At 28.7% G+C, this 22,580-nt stretch overlaps 1 protein-coding gene across 1 annotated transcript; it reads left to right on the top strand.

The window, feature by feature from the left end:
- The first annotated feature begins 19,414 nt into the window (after window positions 1-19,414).
- On the top strand, window positions 19,415-22,580 carry LOC7481640 (CASP-like protein 1D1). Its single transcript, XM_002312719.4, has 3 exons — window positions 19,415-19,773; window positions 21,566-21,692; window positions 22,057-22,580. Exons 1-3 carry the CDS (start codon window positions 19,535-19,537, stop codon window positions 22,279-22,281), a joined length of 591 nt encoding a protein of 196 aa, XP_002312755.4. The 5' UTR covers window positions 19,415-19,534; the 3' UTR covers window positions 22,282-22,580.

The following is a 22,580-nucleotide window of genomic DNA, read 5'->3' as shown; positions in this document are numbered from 1 at the left end:
GAAAGGAGGCGATTTAATGTGGAATTAATGGTGTCTAGAAGATATAGACAGAGATGTACAAGCTGGTCTTCCACTGACACGTCTCAGAAGATTTGTGATATGTGCGAGGCAGGCAGTGGAGCCATTTTCACACTCGTTGAGAAATCCTGTCAATATTATTTTTGCCAGAGATGAGAAGATGTGTGTGTGACAGTCCAGCGGGAAACGATAAACTAATTCTATTAATTGCACGATTCATATAATGTCACGACAACCCCTCTTCCTCCCTCCCTCCTTATATATTTATTTCTTTTTAACAATTTCATATTTGGTTTCCTAGATCGATGTTCTTAGAGATTCAAATAATTGTAAGTTTTATATCATGTGATTTTGTTTGGTTTTTCATCCTTGGTTTTCGAGATTATTTATTTATTTATTTATTAACGTCGGCTGCGTGTTTATTCAAGGACCAATCGTGGATTAAAAAATAGACTTGCAATTGTGAAGTGGTCTCAAGTGATGAAGTTATTGGATTCTTCTATCCATGTGGCCTAGTTGCCCAACATTTTCTCTCATTATTAAGTGGTTGCAACAGATTTCAAGATATTATTTTTTAAAATGTATAATTTATTTTTAATAAAAATATATTAAAATAATATATATTAAAATTTATTTTTGATATTAATACATCTAAATAATAAAAAAACATATAAAAAATTAATTAAAAAAATAATAATCGAAATTTAGCGAAATGATTGTGGCTCCACTCGACGAAGATACGCAGACATGTATAGAAAAAAGTCTTTGTGGACAACTTAAAAGAGAAAGGCTCCATGAACTCATTGAAAAGTTCTTAAATAGAGAAGAAATGCTACCCGAAGCTTTAATAATTATTATTTTAGTTATCTTGTTTATTTTCATTCAATTAGATTCAAGTCTCACCCTTTTTAATCGTTATTCGAGTATTATAAAAATTGTAATAGTAATGTATTATCATTAATATTAAAGAAATTGTATTTTTCTATGAAAAAAATATATTAATTACAAACGTGAGTCTCATTCATAGTTTGTAGTTTTCTCTTTCACAATTATTACAAATTATGTTGACAGGCTCCATTGCTGATAATATATAAATACGTTTATGATAATATAATCAAATATATATATGAAATAACTAAAATTATATCATCTTATAGCATAGAGTACATGATTGGTTTGTTATGAAAGAAACATTCTAAGCCTCTGTTTATTTGCTGGAAAGTAGTTTTCTTGGAAAGTGGATTTTTAGAAAGTGAATTACTTTCCGATATTTGGTAGTGTCATAGAAAATAAGTTGGAAAATATTTTCCAGTGTTTGGTTATGTCATGAAAAATGAGCTGGAAAATAACTTATTAATATTTTTTTCAAGTTTATTAAAATAATAAAGAACAAATCTTACAAATTAAAAAGTTGAATGAAAATAAAATTGAGAAAAAAAATCTAATTTCATAAATTATTTCAAATGAAATAAATAACAATCAAAATAATAGAGATCAAATCTAACAGATAAAAAAATTAAAAGATGATGAAATTAAAATAATAATAATTACAATTTCATAAATTATTTCAAATAAAATAAATAACAATAAAAAAAATAAGGATCAAATTTGATAGATAAAAAATTTCAATTAAAAAAATAATAAAAGAAAAGCAAATAACAATCATAGAAATGAGGACCAAAGTTAATATAAAAATCAAATTAAATTAAATTCTAAAGGGTGAAATAAAAAAAAAGATTCAAAACAAAATATATAGCAATCAAAAGTTTAAGGACCAAATTTGTTATAATCAGCAAATAATATGATATTTTTAATTTTTTTTTTCATAACTTCTGGAAAGTATTTTTCACCTAAAATAAAAGGAAAACACTTTTCTGAAAATCAAACCAAATTTTTCTTTGATTATAAAGTGTTTTTCATTGACTAATTTTTCTAATGGCAAACAAATACAGAAAAATTTAAAAAATAATTTTCAGGAAACCATTTTCCGCCAGGCAAACGAGGCCCAAATGAGAACTTTTGATAACAAAAAATATTAATACAATTTATTATTTTACGTTAAGGTTGACGTTGTGATCGTTGAATAGATAAATAGAGATTTATAGAAAATTAATCTTTTGTTCTCATCTTCTTTATCTTGGTAATGCAATGCATTGTATTCTTTATTTGAAAATATATGAAAATAAATTTTTTTATTTTTAATATCAGCACATCAAAATTATTAAAAACACATTGCAAATAATAAAATTAATATTTTTCAAAGTAAACGTATTTTTTAAAATCATTTAAAAGAAAAACCTATTGTACTCCCAAACAGCATAGAATATAATAATCTCCTAGTCCTAATCATAGTCATCAAATCTGATACAGGGGTTGACCCGACCAAGGAGTCGGGTCCTAGGTTACACGAGTTCACCCGGGTCAACCCGAATCAACCTGAAAAAATTAAAAAAAATATTTGAAGTTTTAATATTTTATATAAAAAAATAAAAAACAATCCATGTGAATATAGGCTATACATGTTGTAAATAATGAAATTTAAAAGATTATTTCAAAAGATTTTTTATCCCATATTAAAAAGATACTATGTTATCATTTGAAGTTGATGTATTTAAACAAAAAAGGTTTTTTATCCCACATTGAAAAAACATGACTTTTTTTCTTGTGAACATAGAGTATATATATTAAAAAGCTTCAAATCCCATATTAAAAAAATAATTTTTTTCTTGTGAACATACAGTATATATACTAAAGGGTTTCAAATCACACATTGAAAAAAATAAAACATTCTTCTAGTATTTATATAATGAACTTTGAAAAGGGTTGATAACCAACTAAAAAATATATAAAAAAAGGGTCTCTGGCTAGGAAAAAAACACAATAAAAAAAAAGTTCTCTATCATTAACATATATCAATAACTAAGAGGATAACCATGAAATTTTGAACTGCGACGTGATTTTTTTGGAGATAAAAGAGAAAAGAGAAAAAAAAAGCCTCTTTGGTGATAATCCGTCTCACAACAATCTCCACGCGCCACCCCAACAAGAAGATGTCATGAAGATTCCAGCGGAAGGGTGTTTTCGGTCATCAAGAGAAGTCACACACATCACCAAAAGGCTATAGGCACTCCCCACACGCTGGTGCGTGTCTCTCTAGCACCAATAATTTTTTCATTAATATAATATTTTATATTTATTAAAAGACCAAACTGTCATCGACCAACTTGATAATAAATATGAAAAAACAGGATGAAAAAAAGAAAAACCCCCTTATGCAACATTTATTTTTCTTGTCTCCTAAGGGTAAATCAACTATTTTATTGTGTTTGGGTATGTAAAAAAGACAAAAAAGAAAAGAAAAGAAAAGAGCATGTTCTAAAATATTTTTGCTTTTAAGGGTAATTTTAATGTATAGAAAATAGAAACTACACATTAATCCTTGATCAATTTATAATGACTGATGGGTCATGTAAAAAAAAGCTTTATACTCCCAACTCTAAAGCCATTGTTTTTTTGGAAGAGGAAAAAAGTTATTACACATAACATCCAAAGAGTAAAACTAAACAGCCAAATGATCTCACTCTAGTCACGGATGCTCTTCTTAGAACATAATCTTAATGTTGAAGTTTGTTTTGAGATCATTGAGCATATGTAGATAAGTATTTTATGTCCTTCCTTTTCTTCGGAATAATTAGGGGACTCAATAACTTCCTTATAATCTTAATTGATTTTGCTAAATAGAGTGTTATTATAACAACATCCCAATACTTACTATACCCTCCAAGTAAGTAATCTCATACTTTTTATAATGTTTTGAAGAGGTATGTTGTTGAAATTTCGTATGAATTTAAATTATATTAGAACTTTATATTTGATGTAAACCCGGAAAGATAAAAATTCTAGAACCCACAAACAAGAATTACAATATTTACCCAAAAAAGAAGAAGAATAAACATAACTTTGTTAGATAGAGTAAGAATATATTTAAGAACGCGGTGTAAATATATTGTTGTATGTGTGTTGTTGAATGTTGGATTGTCTGGTAACTCTCTTAATTACTCTAATTTAGGAGTTTTTAGATTTCTTGATTAAATACGTGTAGATTATATATATATATATTTGTTTGTTTTACAAGGATGCTTCCGTCATACAGAGAGAAAAGGAGTGACTTTTTGTTTTTTCAATGGCATTTTGGAATGAATATCGCTTTTCAGTTGAATCTTATTGTTGAAAAAAAGAGGGTTCTATCACATATATCGTTGGGAGATACGTCTATCGGCCGACAATATATTGTTGAAAAAAAGAGGGTTCTTCAATGACATTTAATGTTAAATTCAGACAAAAATGGGCAAAACGCAAACAAAGTATTCAATGCATATAACCAGTAAATGAAATTGGTGATGAAGAAATCAAGTCAGATTTGATTTTCATTCAATACTTTTAGGATAAAATCGTCAAGTCTCGAGGTCCTGCTATTAATTAACTATAACTAAAATAACGGCAAAGTGTTTTTACTGTGCAGTGCACTACACCCTAAATAATTAATTTTTTTTAAATTTAATTTATTAATATTAAATTTATTTTTATTTAGCTATTAAACTTTCATGACACGGATCTCGAATTTGACGGGTTAACACAACTAATTCTGGGTTAACCTATAAATATTTTTTTCCTTTTGAGTTATCAAATTTTTATGGCACGGATCCTAGATTTGACGGGTTAGCCTGATTTGATGGGTTAGCCTAGTTAATTCAATTTTTTTTTCTTCAATAGTTTTTTTCTTCTTGCAGGTTTGTTTTCCTTTGTTTTTTTCTTTTAAATTAATCTTTTTTTTGTTTGATAGTTCTTTCTTTTTTGCTTTTTTCTTACTTTCTTTTCTTTTTAATTAATTTTTTTTAAATTCAGTTTGTTATATATTAAATTTTTTTTATTTAGTTATCAAACTTTCATGATACGGATCTCAGATTTGACAGGTTAACCCAGTTAATTCAGATTTGTTTTTCTTTTTCTTCATTGTTTTTTTCTTCTTGTAGGTTTTTTTTTCCTTTGTTTTTTTATTTTTAATTAATCTTTTTTTGTTTAATTTAGTTTGTTAATGTTAAATTTTTTTCTATTTAGTTATCAAACTTTCATGACACGGATCCCGGGTTTGACGGTTTAACCCAACTAATTCTGGGTTAACCCGTAATTTTTTTTTCTATTGAGTTATCAAACTTTCATGACACGAATCCCAGGTTTGACGGGTTAACCTGGTTTGAAAGGTTAACCTAGTTAATTCAGATTTTTTTTCTTTTTCTTCATTAGTTTTTTTCTTCATGTATGTTTTTTTTTTTGTTTTTTTCTTTTAAATTAATCTTTTTTTTGTTTTATAGTTTTTTTTTTTGCTTTTTTCTTTCTTATTTTTCCTTTTCATTAATTTTTTTCAATTCAATTTGCTAATATTAAATTTTTTCTATTTAGTTATCAAACTTTCGTGACACGAGTCCTAAGTTTGACGGGTTAACCCAGTTAATTCAGATTTTTTTTCTTTTTCTTCATTAGTTTTTTTTCTTCTTATAGGTTTTTTTTTCTTTTTTAATTAATCAGTTTTTTTGTTTAATTTAGTTCATTAGTATACATTTTGTTTCTATTTAGTTATCACACTCTCATGACACGAATCCCAGGTTTGACGGGTTAACTTGATTTGGTTGGTTAACCCAGTTGATTCATATTTTTTTTTCATTAGTTTTTTTCTTCCAATTTTATTTTGTATAACTATAACTAAAAGGTATCAACCTTTTACTGTGGATTGCGAAGTGCAGTCCACAGTGAAAATGCTGGTGTCTTTAGTTTTTTTTTTTTATGTTTTACTTTGATTTTTTCTTTTTAATTAATTTTTTTTGTTTAATTTAGTTTGCTAATATTAAGTTTTTTTCTATTTAGTTATCAAATTTTCATAACACGGATTCCAGGTTCGACGGGTTAACCCGGTTAATTCAGATTTTTTTCTTTTTTTTCATGAGTTTTTTCTACCTATAGTTTTTTTTTCTATTTAGTTATCACACTCTCATGACACGAATCCCAGGTTTAACGGGTTAACCTGATTTGGTTGGTTAACTCAGTTGTTCAGATTTTTTTTATTTATCTTCATTAGTTTTTTTCTTCCAATTTCATCTTTTAATATTGTAACTATAAGTAAAATATATCAATCTTTCACTGTGGATTGCACTGTGCAAATCCATAGTGAAAGGCAGATACCTTTTAGTTATAGGTTTTTTTATTGCTTTTTTCTTTGTTTTTTTTTCTTTTTAATTTTAATTTTTTTTTGTTTAATTTAATTTGTGAATATTAAATTTTTTATATTTAGTTATCACACTCTCATGACACGGATCTCAAGTTTGATGGATTAACCTGGTTTAGCGGGTTAACCCGGTTGATTCAGATTTTTTTTTCTTAATTAGTTTTTTTCTTCTAATGTCATCTTTTAATATCGAGTTGATTGAGAATTAAATTTCATGGTTTGTTTTGTTTACTTTTCATTAGATTATCATAATCTCATGAGAGGATTTTATTGTACCCCTCCTCGCAAAGCACTATTCATTGGAATAGTGCTTTGCTTTTTTTTTTTTTTCATTTTCAATTAATTTTTTTTATTTAATTTTATTTTTTAGTATTAATTTTTTTTCTATTTAGTTATCACACTTTCATGACACGATCTTGCAGTCAGACCTACATCCAAGGTTCTTGGGTCTAGTGTTGCAGCCAAACCCAAGACTCTTGAACTTGGCGTTGCAGCTAGATCCACTTAAACTTAGGTAATGCAAGTTTAATATTATTATTAATATTATAATATTATTATTTGTATTATAAATATTATTATTTTTATTATAATGAATAGTGCTAATATAATAATTAATAAAATTGAAAAAAAATATTATTAGTTTTAGGTTTTTTTTTTGCTTTTTTCTTTTTAATTAATCTTTTTTTGTTTAATTTAGTTTATTAATATTATTTTTTTTTTCTATTTAGTTATCACACTCTCATTACATGGATCCCAGGTTTGACGGGTTAACCTGGTTTGGCGGGTTAAACCAGTTGATTCAATTTTTTTTTCTTTTTCTTAAGTAGTTTTTTTCTTTCAATTTCATCTTTTAATATCGATTTGATTAAGAATTAAACTTTATAATTTGTTTTGTTTACTGTTCATTATATTATTGTGATCTCATGAGAGGATTTTACTGTACCCCTCCTTGCAAAGCACTATTCTAATGAATAGTGCTTTGCTTTATTGTTTTTTTCTTTTCAATTAATTTTTTTAAATTTTATTTTGTGATATTAAATTTTTTTCTTTTTAATTATCACACTTTTATAACACGATCTTTCAACTAGACTCATATCCAAGGCTTCGGGTCTGGTGTTGCAGCCAAACCCACTTAAACTTGAGTCATGCAAGTTTAATATTATTATTAATATTATAAATATTACTTTTGGGTCAGGCGTTGCAGACAGACCCAATGCTCTTAGGTATAACTTTGCAGAAAGACCTAACACTCTTATATCTTAACTTTTTTTAATATTTTTTATGCAAAAAAAATTAACCCACAACATAGCGCGGGCCACGTTTCTAGTTCACAACTAAAGGATGTCACTGGACAATTTATTCAACTCAAATTGGTTTTTTTTCCCTTCTATTCAACTCAAATGAGTCATGCACACTATTATCACTTCCACAAAACACTTTAAAGTCCTTAAACCATTTAGCTTTTAAATATTTCTATGTGTTTTTTTAGTCCTCTTTTTAAGTTTTTTTCACTTTAACTTTCTTTTTAGTTCATATTTAATATAAAAAGTATATATTTTAAATGATGATGCTCAAAATGCTAGGAAACTTTAGTTTTTTTAGTGCCTAAAGAATGAACAATTATTTAATCAATGATGGTTCAATTTATTTCATACTAAAATCCACTCTTATAAGACCCATGACTAAAAGGGTCTAGAAAAAGAAGGCTCATTATAAAAGTCTGCCACAAGTCAAAACTCATGAGAAGAGGATATGGAGAGATGCTATACTCAACTCTCTTGAGCTTAGTTACGCATTAGACCCAAGCACCTATAGATCTAGCAAGATGTTAGACTCAAATCCCTTGGGCTTGGCTACACGATATGCCCATGCGTCGCGGGTTTGGCAAGATGTTGAACCCAATTCCCTTGAGATCGGCTACATGTCAAGGCCAAGCGCCTGCGAGTGTGGCAAAAGTTAGGCTCAAAAGTCCTTAGACCTAGGATTATCCAGAACAATGCCCAACTTCAGGCTTCTTTTGAGCCTCACGTCTTGACAGACTCGCAGACGTTTGGACTTAGCGTGTGGCCGATTTTAAGGGAGTTGGGTTTGTCATCTTGCTAGACCCACGACCATTGGGCTTGATGCGTAGCTGAGTCCAAAAAGTTGGACCTGACATCTTGTTAGACCCATAGATGCTACTGCATCAATAAACTTTGTTTTTTTTTTAAAAAAAAAAACTATTACATAATCTTTATTATGGTACAATATATTTCTAATTATTAATAAATAATTTTTCATATGTTTAAATCATCATTAATTAATCTAGCTCGGCTCGGCAGGTTGAATTAAAATATAACATGGGTTGTGTTTTGAGAAATATTAAGTGAAAGTTAACTCGTAATATGATTGAACTGGTCAAAATTTTATTAACTTTTTTAGAAAAATTAAAAAATTGTATTATTTTAATTAATTTTAATTAATTCATTCAACCCTTGTTTTGAATTTTAAGTGTGACCATTAGTCTTACTGGGTTTAATAATTTTGGTTTAAATAGAAAGATGTTGGTTTTTATGAACCCACAGCAAGTGGGTTAAATCCATGGCATACAGTAGAAGTACAAAAGCCATGGCCCGTCCAAAAAATAGCCGACACAACATACCAGCACAAGCCCACAAAAAAAAAACCAGAATTTTGATGAAACGTCCAGAATCAAATTTAAGGTTGAAATTTGAAACAAAAGATCATGACTAGATGATGTCGATGCTGTGTAATTTGAGCAAAAAAAGAATTATTCGATATGTTCCGTGTTGTATTCTTTTTTTTTTTTTTTATCGTATATAGATAGATAAGGTTTCTGAACTATTGTCATGTTGGATGTGTTTTTTATATTTTTATAAAAATTAAAATACAATTTCTGGTATATTGAATAATACAAATGTCATAATTATCTCATATTTAAATATTTATTTATGTCTTTTTCATTAAATGTTGTCGTAATTAGTTAAGCTTTGTGAGTTAAATTATTTTTTCAAACTATAAAGTATAAAAGATTTTAGAAAATTTAAAATCTAATGTATATTGAATGACACTTTTAAAATATTAAGATTATGAGATATATATATGATACATTCAAGATCCGATTTATGAAATCATGATGAAATATAAAATACAAATTAAAATAAATTAGAAAATTTAATTTTAATAAATCAAATATTGAAGAATAACAAAATAAATTTTAAAAATAATTTAAATAAACATCTCAAGTAAATATAAATGTTAAACTCGTGATTCAAATCTAAAATAAATTTATGATTTTTTTTAAAAAATAAATTTTTTGATTTTATTTAAACAAAGTTAAGAAATAAATTAAAGGAAACCCTTTAAAAAGGAGCACATGAGCTTTGGCCTAATGAATTACCCCAATAGGAAGGGCATGAGCGTATGTGCTTGTCCATTTAACTTTTGTAAACGACAGAGACGACACATCATTTACTACAACATATTACCTACCCATCATCAACGTTTGTAGTTTCTAGTGACTACCAGGTCACTAAAACACTAGAACAGGGGTTTTTCAACCCTTAAAAATTATTTTTTAAAACTTTTCTTGACCGGAACACCTACAAAATAACATAAATACCCACACAAACCTCTTTTATACTTTTAAACAATCCAAAAATAAAAAAATCAACATGAAATCTAAAAAATTAATGAGGTGAGATTTATCTTTTTAGATAGTTTTAATGGAAAATAATACCCAAGTTAAACTTCGTAACATCAAATGAGACTTGTGGATTCTAAAATCAATATTTTCAGTGATTGAAATCGAGTTTGCCAATAATTTTCTCTTTCTAAAACTGAAATTTAATAACACTCTCTCATCTTTCAAACTAGAAAATAAGTAAAATAAAATTTTATATCAAAATTAAAATAAATAAAATAAAATTTTATATCAAAATTAAATTCTCAAAACTATTTCAAAATCAAAATATTATTTTTTAAAAATACTAGGAATAAAGTGAACTTTTCACTCTAATTTTGAATCGCCACTTATGTTTTTTTTGTTGTTGATTTTTATCATCTAACTTTCAATATTACCATTTCTTAGCAATTTTACATGAATTGATCATTAATTCTGTCATAAAATGATTTAATCAAGTAAAATACATAAATAAATAACTAAATAATGAATTACGTGTAAATGGTCGCGTAGTGGCGTGGACTACAATGATTTGTCAATACCTTTAATATTTTGTTAATTGGGCATACCGCATCAACCCCGCCACATCATGGCCACGCACTAATTTCACATTTCACTAATCAACATTTTTAGTGATTGAAATGGAGTTTTCCAATAATTTTCTCTCTTTATAACTGAAATTTGATAACTCTCTTTTCTCTCTCAAACTAGAAAATAAGTAAAATAAATTTTTGTATTAAAATTAAAATAAATAAAATAAAATTTTATATCAAAATTGAATTCTCAAAAACTAAAATATTATTTTTTAAAAATAAGAACTTTTCACTTTAATTTTGAATCGCCACTTATGTTCTCATTTTTGTTCATTTTTATCATCTAACTTTCAATATTACCATTTCTTAGCAATTTTACATGAATTGATCATTAATTATGTCTAAAATGATTTAATCAAGTAAAATACATAAATAAATAACTAAATAATGAATTACGTGCGTGTAAATGGTCTCATAGTGGCGTGGACTATAATGATTTGTCAACACCTTTAATATTTTATTAGTTGTGCATAACGCATCAACCCCGCCACAAACTAATTTCATATTTCACTAATTAACGTTTAATGAAAAAGACATAAAAATATTTAAATACAAGATAATTATGACAACATTTAATGAGAAATACATACTTAAATATTTAAAAATTAGATAATTACAACAAAATTTAATTAAAAAGACATAAATTAATATTTAAATATTAGATAATCATTGAAACATTTAATGTCATATATAAATCTGGTCACGCTCGCTGTCAAACCATGAGGCAAATTGACAACTTTTTATTTGAAAATTATAAAAATAAACTATTATCAATGTTCAATAAAATATTTTATTCCTTAATCTTGTTACATTGAAACTTTGACTTAGTCTCTTGAAAGATTTATTATTTGTTTTTTTTATAAATATAACTGGAAGATATAAAAAGTGTTGTACTTAAAATCGTACAAAGAAAAGTATTTATTTTAATTAACGTGTAAACATAAAAGAAAAAAAAATAATGAAATTATCTTCAAAAGTCTTTATTTTTTTATATATTTTGATAATAATAATGAAATTATACCACGTGGACAAAGATAAATAACTTTGTAGGCAATCAACGAATTAAACTTATTTTATTGTTCATGTATAACATCGTTTTTTGCAACTTATTTCTCCCTACAACTCTCAATTTCCTTAAATAATTTGAAGAAAATATCTTGTTTTTGCTACGGGGAGAGATTTGTCATTTGCCATTTGCCTTGCCAAAAAGATACAAGCAGCCCGCCACGCATGTATTGCCTGGACGAACGTAGGATATCAACATCCAACGACAACTGTCTGAACCAGCTCCATGTAAAAAGTCCGCTATTTCCGGCCGTTAGCGTAGAAAATTTAAAATTTTAGTAATATATCACAGTTTACGCTTTCCATGGTTTCAAAACAAGAAATATAAAAAATTGTGATTATAAAACCTGAGATTAAGTAAATGTCATGTTTTTCAACGATGAATTTCTTACAAAACACGATATTAATAACAGCGATGTTAGGATTAAATTTTGTGACGTGTCATTATTTCAAAACATGAAAGGATAAGGTATTACGAATTTTGACTAATTATTTTTTAAATTATTCTATTCCATCAATATTTTTAATTTATTGTGGTATTTTTTTTTAAAAAAATCTAAAAAGTCTCTCCAAATTTTATTTCCATCACATATTCAGATATTCTTGTATAAAAGACAGAATTATTCTGAATAATCCAAAAATGATGAGAATATTTAATGGCAACCATGCATGCATCCATCAAAACATGGTCGTGTGAAAGCCTTTCTACCCTAATTTGAATGTAGGAAATTAATTTCCATCATGATCTTTCTTATTTTCTCATATTTCTTTAGAAAAGTCAAGAAGTAAGTTGAATGTTACATCACTGTTGTCGATCACGAAATCAGATTGCTATAAATTATATATAAAAAATCAATTAATTTGGGCTGAAGGTTGAATTAAAGGATATGCTATGTTTCACTGTCTATTGATCTACACAAGTTACTATTAATGCTATCATTTGGATTAAAAAATTCATTCTGAGCTTGGTAGAGAAGTGATTAGAAGAGCATATTCTTTTATGGTATTTTCAATTCTGATTGTATATCTGTGTGTTTGGTTGTTACTGTGATAACTTCTATAATTATAATTTTAAAAAGGTATTTTTATTTATGATTTTAAAAAGTAGGTTTTAAAAATATATATTTGATCAAAAATATTATGAAATAAATTTTTATATGTAAGATCTCAGTGAATGAAAAACAAATTCTTTTAATTTTTATAAAATTAAAATTTTATATTAACTATTGAAACAGAAAATCCATTTTGGTAGAGCAACTAACAAGAAGGATTGAAACACAACGATTGCCTTTTTGTGCTCCCAATTTTAATTAATTTTAAATGATACAACTAAAGTAAAGATTGGATAAAAATATTCCAAACAATATATATATATATATATAAAAGGTAAAATAATCTTGAGAGAATTATTAGGTGCTAAGGTGGCAAATATCTTGTTGATATCTTCTTTACAACGAAGCTTTGGCAATATAGTCTCCGATCGTACAACGTTGATTGCTGGCAATTGATTATCACCATTATAAAAAATAAGCAATGCTCCTCCATTTTCGTAAGAAGGAAGCAAATAGAATAAGAAAAGGCAACGTGTCTCGATCGGTGGCTGATCTGGGTCAGAACAGGTGATCGGGATTCTCCAATTTCGAAGAAAGTGTTTTGACTATTCTCAGGGGTTGGTGGCCTACCTGGGAACCTTTTCTTTGTTTTAAATGCGTTCCAGATATTTATTTTTTTTAAAAAAAGTTAGTGTACATTTAGACCAAGTTTAATATTCTATATAAAAAAATTAAGCTTTGAAATGAAGTTTAATGAATGATTTTATATAGAGAGAGAGAGGAATGATATTCTCAAACTTAAAGAATATAAAAAGGGTTTCCTAAATAAACCATGCCTCCAATAAGCTAGAAACAAATATATCCTCTGTTGAGAATATCTTAACAAAAAAATTTAAATTGACTTGAGCATTATAATTTTTATTTTATAGGTAACCCTAACCATAAAAATACAAGTCTTGTCAATTACTAGTGAGAAAAAAAAATCCAGATATTTGTTGAAGTTTTTATCAATTTTATTAGTTGTGTTGTATGTAGAAACTTGAATAAAAGCTTTATTTAGTTTTCTATCCCAATTTCTTTGAATCTTATTGTTGCTTGTTCTCATGGAAATATCAAGTGGAAAAGTTACAGACATACCTCTCGACAATGACCCTATTTTTCATCAGAATCTCTATTTAATAGCCCAAAGCCTAAAAAACCATGCAGGTAAGAGGATATAAGTGACAAAAATATCACACGACATATGAAGGACTCTCTATTATGCCAAGATATGTTGAACACATGTCTCCCTAGAGAGTTTATCGTTACAAAGATAAATTTGGACAACTATGATGATCTTTCTAATTCTAGAGAGCACATTTAAAATGCCAGAAGCAGCCATATGAAAGCTAGTATGTATTGAGGGAAATCTATGAAAGGATATGTGGTATTCATGTGCTAACCATCTTGAAGGATTCAATCAAGTTTGTGAAGAAATGCAATAGGTGTTAGAGATTCACACAATTCCTCAATGACCATCAGCTGAGTTAACCACCATCATGTCTTTATAACTTTTTTCTCAATGAGGAATGGATGTACCAGGTCTATTCCCCCCAAGGCATCTGAAAAAAAGTAATTCATCTTAGTGGTTGTGGAATATTTCACAAAATAGGTAGAACCAGAAGCCTTAACAAAAATAATTACCAGCAAAATCATCTCTTTTATATGGAAAAATATCATTTGTAGATTTGGACTATCACGGGTACTGATAACAGACAATGAAAACTAATTTGATAACAAGAAGATGACAGAGCAATGTTAAAGGCTCAATATTGAACATCGATTCTTGTTGGTCTTTCACCTATAAACAAATAAACAAGTAGAACTCACTAATAAGTTGTTATTAAATGGTCTAGAAAAGAAGTTAAAAGGGTTAAGGGAGAATAGGTCGAACTCTTAGACAAAATCTTATAGGCCTACAGGACAACACAAAAGACCTTCATAGGTGAAACTCCTTTTCTCTTTACATATAGAACTTAGGCAATGATCCCAGTAGAAACTAAGTGCCTCAATCAGATGGTTTTATTTTTCTCCACCGATATGAATAATGAAGAATTGAAAGAAAATCTAGATTTGGTGGAAAAAGTGAGACTTAATGCAACAATAAAAAAATGAGGTTTTCAGAAACCAAGCTGCTCGATACCACAATGCTAAGGTGAATAACAAACATTTCAAAGTAGAGGAAATGGTATTAAGAAAACTGAAGGCAATAGAAAACATTGAAGGAAGAGGAAAGTTGGTGCCACAATGGGATGACCTATTTAAAGTAGTACGATCAATTAAATCCAACACTGAGCACTTGCAGGATAAGCAAGGAGAAAATCTTCTCTATATGTGGAACTATGACCATTTAAAGATTTACTTGCTTCTGCTGAAACATCAAGTTTTTAATCTTTATTTTTGTGATGAAATTCTTTTTCCTTGTTTATGCCTCTCTATTAGCACTAGTGATGTTTCATTATACTAAGTGCTTTATTTTGACTATGATTCTAGTTTGCCTTATGCTTGCCTATGGATTTTATGTCATCTAAGTTTTTATATCACCTTCATTGTCTCCAAATTATTTATCTACATGTTTGGTTTCCTCCAAATTATTTACCTCCAAGTTTGGTTTTCTCTTAATGATTCTTTTTAGGAATGGACAATCTCCTATAAATAATTGTCTCCATGATTATTTTACATCTCCATATTCTTCATGTCTCTATGTGTTTATTGTCTACACATAATCTCCATAGTTAATTAATCTTTATAGCTAAATAAAAAATTTTATTCTACACATTCTACATAGATGGTAGAATAGATTACACATAATCTTCATATTGAAGGAGGTTTTGATACAAACAATACGTATACACAACCTGAACAATCTAGACTACATGCTTTATTAAGAAACATTCATGCTGATAAAAAAAATACATACAACACATGTTAACACATAGGACCACATCACGCATCATAAGAACACATATTAATGACCATAAGACCACTCAAACAAAATTTACCTTCCTTCTTGTTTTTTCTTTCATTTCTTTATTTTCCTCCACCACATAAATGCAAAGTGTCATTCTCCCATCCAAACACAATGCATGGTTGCCAACACATATGCCAAGACATTTTTTATACCTTACAGCTCATCACCCACCCTCCTCTTTTCCTTACACACCAATAAAAAAACCATGCATTCCACACCCATAATTTTTACCTCCCAAACCAAACTAATACAAATTATGCCTCCTTTTTTCTAATATTTTTATATAAACTATTGTTCCTTAAATGCATGACACCAAGTTTGAATTTACAACCCGACTAAGATTTCCATTCATAAATGGATTTGTCTTCCTTCTTGTTTTTTGACATGATAAGTTATTTTTAACACATAACATTAGAAATAACTTGGGAGCAATGTTGGTGAAAAAAAGGGCCAAAGGCCCGCAAGCTACACATTTGGTCAACCCAGACGAGCTGGCCATGCCATCGGGTATTTTTTACTCATTTTGTGTATATTTTCACATATTTGTGTGTATTTTTTATATTATTTGTACGAATATTTTCACACAATTCAATAAATTCAATTCAAGTGATTTTATTGGACAACATACACAACCAATCAGGTTTCGTCCTCTAAACCAATGAAACTCACTGATTATTATTTTACAAGAATCTTTTCACACAATGGGCTATGAACTGTTATGATGCCTCGCCCTATGTTTGGCCTTTTTTATTAGGAAAGGTAAAGGTAATCTATGTAATAAGTTTTTTTTATAAAAAAAAACTTAGGGACCAGAGTGAGGTGAAAGGATCTAGGATCTATACCAAAAAAAAAAAAAAACACAATTCATCTTCTTCATTTTCCAAAGAAATCTTTACTTGGTGAACATCTTAACAAAAAACTCAAACTGATTTAAGCATCAGAGTTTTTTTTTTTGTTTTTTTCATACGTAATTCCAACCATAAAAATACAAGTTCAATCCACTACCAGCAAGAAAAAGGCTCAGAGATTCATTGAAGTTTTTATTGACTTCATCACCATCCATGTTTAACAAATATTCTCGTCCTTTTTTATTTATTTGTGAATGTTTCAACATGTCACACATGGGCGAATAACGTTAGGGGTCAAGAAGTCGCCACTTAATTGTTAGGGTCACTAGGAGACCTGAGTGTACTAGTCTTATAAAAAATTCTATGGTAAGGCACTGATTGTAGCTAGGTAAGGTATTAGCACCCTTAACGTATCTTACCCGAGGTAAGCTGCATTGTGTGGTTTTCATATGGTTTAAAGGTTTTGATGAGTTTCTAACTGATGGTCAGTCTTTGACTTAAGATAATACGAATAAATCTAATATTTTAAATTTATAATGGGCTCGTATACCCAGATAAATTCTTATGAAAATGATCCATGTAGGTGCCTTGACAAGGTTCACCTATCCTAGAAGGCGAAAGGGTTTTCCGCAATTCGTATATTGTGGTGAAAAATACTCACAAATAAAATTTGTGAATATCCAGAATAATTCCAAGAATTTTCTAGTCAACTCCTGATATTTAAATATCAGCCTAATTGTAGGTCCAATATTTATACCAAAATATTGACCATTAATTTTCAGTGATTAGAAATTTTAGAGTTATTGAAATATTGATCAAATCCTTAAGGAATTTTAAAACTTGTTGTAAATCCCAAAAAACAATGCAAAAGAAAATCAACACAAGTATTTTCTAAAACAATACTGTTTTTTATATATAAAAATAAAAATGTAATTTTTTATAAGGATTGGGCCGTATGAAATAGACAAAAATTATTTTTTATTAATATTTTTTTTTATTACCATTTTTTCTTCCTTAGAAAATTGCCAAAATCGATCTAAGGTTGTGTTTTTCAAATACCTCCTTAGACAAAAAATTCTTTTATTAAAACAAATGACAAACCAAACAAAGCCTTAAATATCTGACCCGACTTGGTTGACTCGAAAACAAATAAAAAACAAAGACCAAAGCCAAAAACATATTAAACATAAAAAAAAATATAAAAACTTAAAATATCTTAAACAAAATAGATCAAACACAAAGAAAATGAAGAACATTCAAACCTGAACCTAACAACATGAAACGTAACCCATACCAAATTTCAAACAAACAAAGACATGTTTTTATTCGTAAACATGCATAAATCAAGAATCAAGCATCAAATCCCATCGATTATCACTTAAAAGTTAGGATTTGATCAAAATGAGTTTCGTTTCAAAACCAAAATTCTATGATTAAAACCCCTAAAAACTTGTTAATGATGCAAATAAATTATAGATTATTGACTAATCGAGTTTCCCAGATGGTTTGCTGCAAAAAAATAGACCAAAACTAGTCCAGATCATGAGGCTAAGCCAATGTTCTTTCGAAGAACACAAGGAACATTGCCCATCAAAAACCTAGAATTGAAGAACAAGCTACCAAACCCAGAAAATGGACTTTTAGGCCTCTAAACCTACTGCTTTTGGTCCTCACATACCACATTATCAATATCAAGCATAGTTGAATAAAAAAAAACTAACAAAAACATCAAATCATCATAAATATGCATTAAGTTTTATTTTTCAAAACTGTTAAATTATAACAAGAAACATGTTTAACCAATCTGAGATTCAAAACTAACACTTTAACACTTTTATTAGACTAAAAAAAAATTGGTTGTCTAGAACTCCTCAACGAGCTCTTAAAAGATGTTAACCTGATCATCTAGAACTGTCAATGAAGAAGATAAACAGCGGTTGAACAACACATCGTCTATGTTAAATCCCTAGAAATTAGAGTTTTTAATTTGAAATCTGACATATTTCATTTTAGTCCATGTTTTTCTAATTATGGAACATTCACCTTTAATTTACAGAAAAACTTTTAATTGTATTCAATTTAACCCTCGCCAGACTCAAATATGAGCCCCGAAGTTTATTGTCATTTTCATCTTAGTCTTTGGTTTCTGATTTGTGCATTTAGACCCCTACCCCAAATAAAAATATTTTCACCAAATGGGTCTTTTGTCAATCAGAATTAGTTCGCCAATTTTGCCAATCTTGTACATTCTAGTCTTTCAACTTTTTCACTTGTTATTTTTATCTTTCATCATCAACTTGGACAATCTTGTGAGCTTTTGTAATGTGTATCCCTCTTGTATTTTGGATTATTTTTTTTCTTCTCATGATTTTTTGTAGGGTAAAAAATAAATAACAATACAACACGGGGAAATAGATACATATGCTATATCAACATCAACAAATTTCTAGAAGACTACTAATTAATTAAAATATTTTTTTTTACTATTGACTTGATCAAGTCTGGACATGCATGATTTCACTGGATTAATATATTTTCAGGATCAACTTGAAACCCACTTAGATTAAACTTCAGGTTTCAATCAATATTGTTTTTGGCTCTACCTGAAACCGGCACAAGTCAACCAATTTCTCAAATCAACATGTATTGGGTATGGATTTAACAAATATGCTCCAAAGTTTGTTCACATTAGGCAACTTACCATTCAATGTCAACTTTGCATTCAATTGAATTTTTCTTGAAATCACTTGTGGCGGCGGTATCACCAACCATTATTTATTTATTTAATAATCAATTATTAATTTTTATTGGATTCCCATTTGATTTTAACCACCACAATAAAATATATAAATGCTTACAGGACACATTAGATCTTAGCCATCTTCGTTTGTACAATATCAACTTTCGACCACTCTTGAACATATATCACTTGCTGCATATTGATCAAACCATAATAGCTAGCTAGCCACCGTATAACCAAACCCTCATGGCATCCACTGATAAGCCTGACCGTGAATCCATCAAGTCCGAGGAGGCACCTGCAGCCCATCCTCGCCGTTCCAACTATTCTTCTGTTCATGTTGCTCTCAGGTTCTTGTTGTTTGCAGCCTCAGTGACTGCTGTCGTGGTCATGGTCACTGCCAAGCAAACGGAGATTGTTCCTGTGCCTGGATTACCTATTAGCGTTCCTCTCGAAGCCAAATTCAGCGACTCCCCAGCCTTTCTGTAAGCGGGTTTCTTGCATGTATTAAACTTTAGCTAAAAAAACTGAGCATGATTTATGGTTAGTTTCATAGCATGCCGAAACTATTAGCTAATTACAAACTCCATTAATCATTTCAGTAAAAACACAAAATTAATATTTTTCCATGAATTAATACTTAGGCATGCATGCATTTGATTAAGAGTTATGGTTTTTTAATATGGTTCATGTGTAATTCTTTCCATAAATTATTTATTAATTGAATAATGACATGGTGTGCATGCTTAAACTTTTTTCTTGTCCTGTTTTTTTTTTTTTTTTTAATTTAACTTTATTTTATTAAAACGAAGTTAATTTAAAACCTACAGGACAGGTTAGATTTTTCATCAAGATTTTGAATTTCAAATCATTACCATATTTTCCAATTTAAAACACTTGTAATGTTCTTATCTGTTCATAAATGAGGCAGCGTGCAGCAAGTCCAAAAGGCTCTCAATAATTCATTGCCTGCGTTAATTATTCTAGTCAATCCACCTGTAAAACATGGCGGCTATTCTAATCTGAAACCCAAAAAAAAAAAAAAACTATTTTGATCTTCACCTTTTCTTTTGTTTATGTTTTCTTTTGGAGAAATGGTCTTCAAGTTCTTGATTGCATGGAATATTGTAATAACTCACCAAGAAGTGTACTTGGAAAGAGATATATATATTTAGTCTCGACTAATGCACAAACTATTTCGAAATATTTTTTATTACTGAATAAAAAATATAATTTATTTTTAAATTAAAGGCAAAAGAAGAAGAAGAAGAAGATATGGAATCCACCATAAGCTGTATTAGTGAACCCTAAAACACTTTCGTAAAATACCCTTTGAGATTAAACGACGATTAGATAGAAAATTTCGTAAAATACCCTTTGAGATTAAACGACGATTAGATAGAAAATTGACGTGGGCCGCCACTATAAGTAATAAATAATAAGGCGATGATTGCCGTCGAAGAACGATAAAGGTCCCATACGACCATGTCTGCTCCCTTACGGACGCGACGTCGACCACTCTATATTTTTAGAATATTTTTCCGATATTGTTGTTTGATTTTTAGTCGAGTGTTAAATGATTTGTTTTTTTTTTTTTTAAAAAAAAGAAGTTGGTGAGCCACCTCAGTAAGTTTTTATTATCCGGAATGATTGATTGGGTGTAAAGCGTCTGTAGGTAGCTTTTTAAGTCTGTTGTTAAATTTTAATTTTGTATTTTAAAAATGTTTTTAAAAAAATTTAAATTTTTTTTATTTTTTATTTTATTTTAAATTAATTTTTTTAATGTTTTCAAATCATTTTGATGCGTTAATATCAAAAATAATTTTTAAAAAATAAACAAATTATTATCTTGATGTATTTTCAAGTGAAAAACACTTTGAAAAACAACTATAATCATACTCACAAACAAACAGTAAGTTCAATAAGTTGAGTTTCAATTATTGGTTAGTATTTAATTACATTGATGAAGCATAAAAGTGATTTAATATTACTATTCTATATTCTAAAATATAGTTCATAAATTTAGGTTATGTTTGCTTTGATTTTTATGAATTGATTTAAATTAGTTTTAGTTGTAATAAAGTTATAAATCAAAAGTTCTTTATAAAAGTGAATCGGGATTTTTATGCAATCAAGAATTAAAAGTTTTAAATCTTACTGCATGTCTTCTTCAAATTAAAGAATTGATTTGATTTATTTATATTAAATATAATTTTAACTTAAAAAGACAACTTAACTTTGAATAATGGAAATTAATATAAGTATGATTCTGTGCAGATACTTTATCTCGGCCTTATCCGTTGCCGGCTTGTATGGCATCCTGACAACCCTAGCAGCAATTTCAACAGTCTTGAAGCCAGCTTATGCAACACGGTTCTTGCTCCATTTTGCTTTGTTGGACGTGGTAAGCTTTCCATTTTGTTAATTATATTTGGTTTTGTTATACATCTTGATAAGTTCAAACATCCCTTTACTTTTCTTAGTTTTTTAATATGGTCCTCCTTCAATTAAGTTTTTTTAATGTCATCCTTTATTTGTACCTCAATAAGACCTTCCATCCAAATCCAAACACTAAATAATTAATAAATATTGAGTTGGCTTGATAAATAGGATATGTTTGCTCCTCCAATTCAAGATTAAGTTGACTTGATATGTCTATCTACACTACAGTTTAACTACAAAACCGTGATAAATATAGATATTATAGTTTTAATGATAAATTAGCTCGCATCTACAACAATAAACAAAAAATACTGTTGATGGTGCAGCTTATGTTGGGAATAGTAGCCTCGGCAACCGGTGCCGCCGGAGGCGTGGCATATGTCGGATTGAAGGGCAACAGTCATGTAAGATGGGGCAAGGTGTGCAATGTGTATGATAAATTCTGTCAACATGTTGGAAGCTCCATTGCAGTTGCATTGTTCGCTTCAGTTCTGCTCGTTTTGCTCACCATGCTCTCAGTCTTCTCCATTTACCGAAAGATCCCCAAGTAGAGCTCTGTGGAAACCAAATTCGTAACCCCATCTTGCTGAGAATTTGTGCACCTAGAAATTGTACGTGTAATTAAGGTTGAGCCTTGCTACTGTTGTGTTGTGTTGGATCAGTTCATAGCTAAGGTTTCTTTTCTGTAAATTGTATGTTTGTGTAACCTGTTTCTTAAATTTGGAATGTAAATGTTCATTGTAACCACATAAAAAAAAAAAAAAAAAAAACACAAGTACTTGTTTGTAAGTTCTATTCAATTGATATGCATTTGTGCTCCTCTAGAGCTGGACTTGATCTTTTGTGTAAA

This window comes from Populus trichocarpa, chromosome 8 (assembly GCF_000002775.5).
Source record: "Populus trichocarpa isolate Nisqually-1 chromosome 8, P.trichocarpa_v4.1, whole genome shotgun sequence".
NCBI lineage: Eukaryota > Viridiplantae > Streptophyta > Magnoliopsida > Malpighiales > Salicaceae > Populus > Populus trichocarpa.
The sequence above is the reverse complement of the archived record's forward strand: the minus strand, read 5'-3'. Positions and strand labels throughout refer to the sequence as shown.